This window comes from Sphaeroforma arctica (genome assembly GCF_001186125.1).
Source record: "Sphaeroforma arctica JP610 unplaced genomic scaffold supercont1.2086, whole genome shotgun sequence".
Classification (NCBI taxonomy): Eukaryota; class Ichthyosporea; order Ichthyophonida; genus Sphaeroforma; species Sphaeroforma arctica.
The window spans coordinates 2,488-7,215 of record NW_014038472.1 but is presented as its reverse complement, the minus strand read 5'-3'; the positions used below and the strand labels follow the sequence as shown (position 1 = coordinate 7,215).

General features: G+C 44.0%; 1 protein-coding gene across 1 annotated transcript; it reads left to right on the top strand.

The window, feature by feature from the left end:
• Positions 1-400: 400 nt before the first annotated feature.
• Positions 401-892, top strand: SARC_12119 (hypothetical protein; the record flags this gene model as incomplete). The annotated part of the gene is made up of 1 exon (XM_014293781.1): positions 401-892. A coding segment is annotated over one exon (492 nt), but the record flags the coding sequence as incomplete, so codon positions are not given.
• Positions 893-4,728: the final 3,836 nt, after the last annotated feature.

The window sequence follows — 4,728 nt, the reverse complement described above, 5'->3', positions numbered from 1 at the left end:
GCGCTTACGCAAATGAACAGCCAACAGACTTTACACCCAATAAATCATACATGTCCCAGGCAAGGACACCCAGGTCGTTACACCCAATAAATCATACATGTCCCAGGCAAGGACACCCAGGTGGTCGATATGTTGTCGCGTCTACACAAAGACACATTTAACACTAAAAAGTTAGAGATATTACAAGACGCGAACAAACCAACACACAACAGCCAAGAGTACACCACCTTGGAAACTAACCTGCCCATAACCATATCAGCGATAGACCGGATGTTACACCCCAGATTCTACAAGAAGCTGAAAACCGGTTTGGTAAATTTAAAGTAGATCTGCTTGCATCAGCACACAATGCACACACAGACAAATACTATTGAAAAATAATCAGAATGCGCTCCTACAGGAATGGGCGCAGGAAGCAAATGCATGGGCGAACCCTCCATGGGAACTCATACCGGAGGCTTTTGACAAAGTCATTAAAGAGGCAATCAGCATCACGATATTTGTACCATACTTCCAAACCGGATCATCAAATGCTGATGGTGGAAGATTATACTGTGCTCCATCGGCGAACTTGTCTTTACTAGAAGTAGACCCAATGCTCGCAATACGTTCCACAATACAAGAAGGCACGACAGCATGTGGCAAGACCCCGTGGGGCGTTACACTAGTAGCAAAAATAGGAGTGAAGTCTTCATGTTTTGATTCAAAGCGGGAACAACCTGCCATACACGGTTCAGCATCACAAACTGTTCACTCTGGAGCTAAAACGCATGAAACAGAATATGAGACATATGTCAACATCATCGAGCAATACCACAACTTGCGACATTACACTCCTGAGGAAACAGCAAATAAGTTGCAAGCAGGTGTACACGACTGGCCACAAACTTAACAACATGTACACAAGTACACTGAAGGTTGCATGCCATGTCTCAAAATAAGATATATAGGAGGGGATTCCATCCTTTACAATCAATCACAGCCGCATTTCCAGGCGACAGAGTCCAAGTGGACTTAATTGGGCCACTACTGGACTCAAACAGAGGACACGCATATGTGTTAGTATGGCTAGCTGTGCACTCATCATATGTCATTCTCCGACCAATGATGGACAAATTGGCTACTGTAGCACGTACGCTGGTACCAACCATGTACGAGCAAGGGTTCCCACACATCATACAGACTGATCAAGGCACGGAAATATGTTAATGACATACTTTCAAAAGTCGTTGAACAAGCGCCGACACAATACCTAGTCTCTCGGTTTTTAGGGTTAGGGTTTCGGTTTTGGCGCGAACGAATACATGGGTTAGTCATACCACTGCTACGCAAATTCGTTGAAAACTTCCCAGGTAACTGGTGTTCACAACTTTCCTTCGTACCAATGGACCACAATCTGCGTACATAAAAAAGACACAAGCCACCGAGATTTAATGCGTACTTTGGTCGCAGACAGAGTCAACTCACGAAGTACACCACACCAGTGAACGCACCCAGTACAACAGTATCTTGGAAAGAGCGACTGCAGCATCTAGAAGAAGCCATTAGGCCATAACTAGACAGTAATGCTGCGCAAAATCAAGAGAAGATGCGCGCAGCATACTACCAAAAATACCAAATGTAGTATGTACACTTCCAGGAAGGGGACATTGTCATGGTCCGCTATCAAGGTGAACTAGCAAGATGACAGCATCTTATGGCAGACCATACAAATAATATGCAGGGAGGGCAACACTGTGCTTGAGAAGAGGTCTATTGTATCCTTTGACTTGTACCTTTCAGCTACTCTCCATACTCTACAACCATTGCCACAGTCAAGAACGGAGATTCAGGGTATTCCTACGACAAAGTCGTACATGCCAGTTACGGTAGGAATGGGATATGGCTCGGAGACAACCAACTCCTTTCATTTACTAAAATTCGTGCAGAATCGCCAGTCGTCAAGTCCCTCCGGAAGTGAGGCCTTGGCTCTCTGCCAGGCTTCTTCCAGACCATCTTAATGCTGGCTTGCTACTTGTTGCTGGAATTGGTTTCCCAACGGAGGATACCCCGATCGAGGAGTAGTATAATCTTAGTGTGCGCAACCAGCACCTCAGGTGTCGACGTGTCAACATACCGACGGTGGTTGCAACGCTTTGGTTGAGTGTTGTCATACAACTCGAGAAGGATGGCGTCAAACGTCGCGAATATTATTTTTTGCAGGGTCGTAGGCTACCAAATTAAGCAGTCCAATCGCCTCGTCTATTTCAGCATTAGTCTTACTGGCCTCGGCACCTAAGTACTTGAACCCTTTGGCGCCGTACACGCCATCCTCTTCGTCGGCATTATATTTATAATGTAAATCTGATCCGCGGCGTAGCTTTCCTCCCATGAAGGAGGCACGTCGACATTGTGGAGAATGCCAGGGTATCGCGGTATGAACACACCGTGGCCCTCATCGGTCAACCGCGACTCGTAATTACGGGCGTCACTATCATAATACCGAGTTTGTAGAGCAGCAGCGACTGATGATCGACTCGCTTCAACCTCCTTGGTACTCTTAGTGACAAACGGTGAGTTGACTTCTCCGAGAAAAACCGTGGTATTTCGTAGCAGAGGGTTTCAATTCATGCACGTTTTGCAACCGCAACACCACACCACGTGAGTAAAGACTGTAATTGCTGGAATCCTCGTCGGCGACCTCCTTGAGGGGCGCCGCATTCGATTTACGTTGCTTTAATCGTGTGTGTGCCACGCAGTGTTAAAGACTCGAAGCGCACAATGGCGGCGGTGCACGCCACATTCACACCTGCGCCATGAGTCTAATCCAAGGATCATATATAGCGCATGATCCATGTCAAATACCGCAGCCCATCTAAGGGATAATATTATTCATTTCTGCTGCGCTGATATTCTATTAGGAGTTGAGACCCGTAAGGAAGGTCCTCAGTCACCAACCACCTGTCCACAGCGAGTACATTGCCGCAAGCTCAATTTGCTGAGTGGTGCTGATGACCCCCATGTCATGTAAGCCGTGGATGGATGATTCAGGGTATATAGCGTCAGAGAAACATTTTTTTATGATGAATCAATGTCTATGTAGACATTCACCTCACTATATTATGCATACCCTTGGACCACCGCCCCATTCAGAACTGGGGCTTAGTCTTGGTGATGGCTGCAGCAGCTGCCTTCTTTTTGTTTTAGGGCAATTTGCTGTTTCATTGCTGGGTTTGCTACACGCGAAGCAGTTGACATACTCCGGATGTTTTGTTAAAAGACGATTTGATTGACGATATCTGATGCTTGATCTGCCACTTCCACTTCAAGCAAAAACTCCGTAAAAATGTATGCACAGAAAATCGTAGCTTTTATGCGCTAAGATATGCTCAAAAGTGTACGTAAAACACGCACAACTGGCTTCATGTGGGAGGTTGCGTCCAACCGAATCACACAACGTGTCGTTAAAAAACATGCGTGTCATAGCTGCGTGGACCTTCTGACTCCAGTTCATGCGCGACAATTCTTACGTTGGTCCAGTCCGATCAAGGCTGGCATCTATAACTAATATTTCTTGTATTTCTTGGCCGTGACTGGAACTTGCGTGACCGCTGGTATGTCGAGGTAGAACGGGCAAACAGTATAGGCAAGAATACTGAATAAAGAACATCTCAAGTAAAATAAAGGAATCATGGTTGACCGAGAAAGAACCAAATATTAATGACAAAGTGTAATAGCCGGGCCTCCACATTAGACTCTATGTTATAAACGTACTCTTAATAGTACGAGGAACTTGAGTTTCCGAAATGGTTTTAATGGTTTTATTGATTAATACCTTTTCCATTTTACATATCAGATATTTGGACGAGGCCATCAAAAGGCCTCAGTAAAATACCAAACATAAGAGTTGGTGTAGCTCTATTAATAGAACTATATTTACTTTTCAACTTTATTTATATCTGAATACTTCGGTAGCGAGGTGGCTCAACCGAATATAGGTTTCTAGGGACTATTAACGTTACCTAGTTGATCCTCTGATCAGCCAATCAGATGTGCCAGTCTGATGAAGGCTAAGTCGGTAATTCTTGATAAGTGGCAAGTTATTGGTTAAGACAATAACTTAGGACATCAAGAGTATTTTTTCTATTTTTTTTTCTAAAGATAGGATTTTGAGTCTCTTGGATTCGCCCCAATGAACCATACCACAGTTTCTAATAGAGCGACAACGAAACACTAAATAAAATCCCTTCGGCGGAAACAGTACTGAGAGGATTATATAAGCCTCACAATCCCTCAGAGAATTGCGGTTTTCACGAGGCATACCTAACTTTACTAAAAGTCTCTTTTCGTTTATTTACTTTGATATTTTCACGATACTTAGAATTTACCTACGCGTTTATTTACTCTAATGCGTTAATATCGCCTTAATAGACCGAATCTTACACATTTTAAAGTTAGTAAAGGTATTAATTACTTAGACTACTTAAGCGTAAAGGTAGATTAACTACCACAATTTTTTTCTTGTCCAAGCTAGTAGTCATAAGTTAAGATTATGACCAAGAAAGACAATACTCTTTCTAAGAAGCGTAGAACTGAAAAGAAGAAGATGGAGAGAGAAGCCGCTAGCGCTGCCGCAACTACTGCTGCCGCAGAAGCAATCTCTGCCGCTGCTGATGCGTTTAACCGCACTGTAGCCGAAGTACTTGCACCCGACAATAATAGTCAACATGACAATGCTTCAGATAAGGA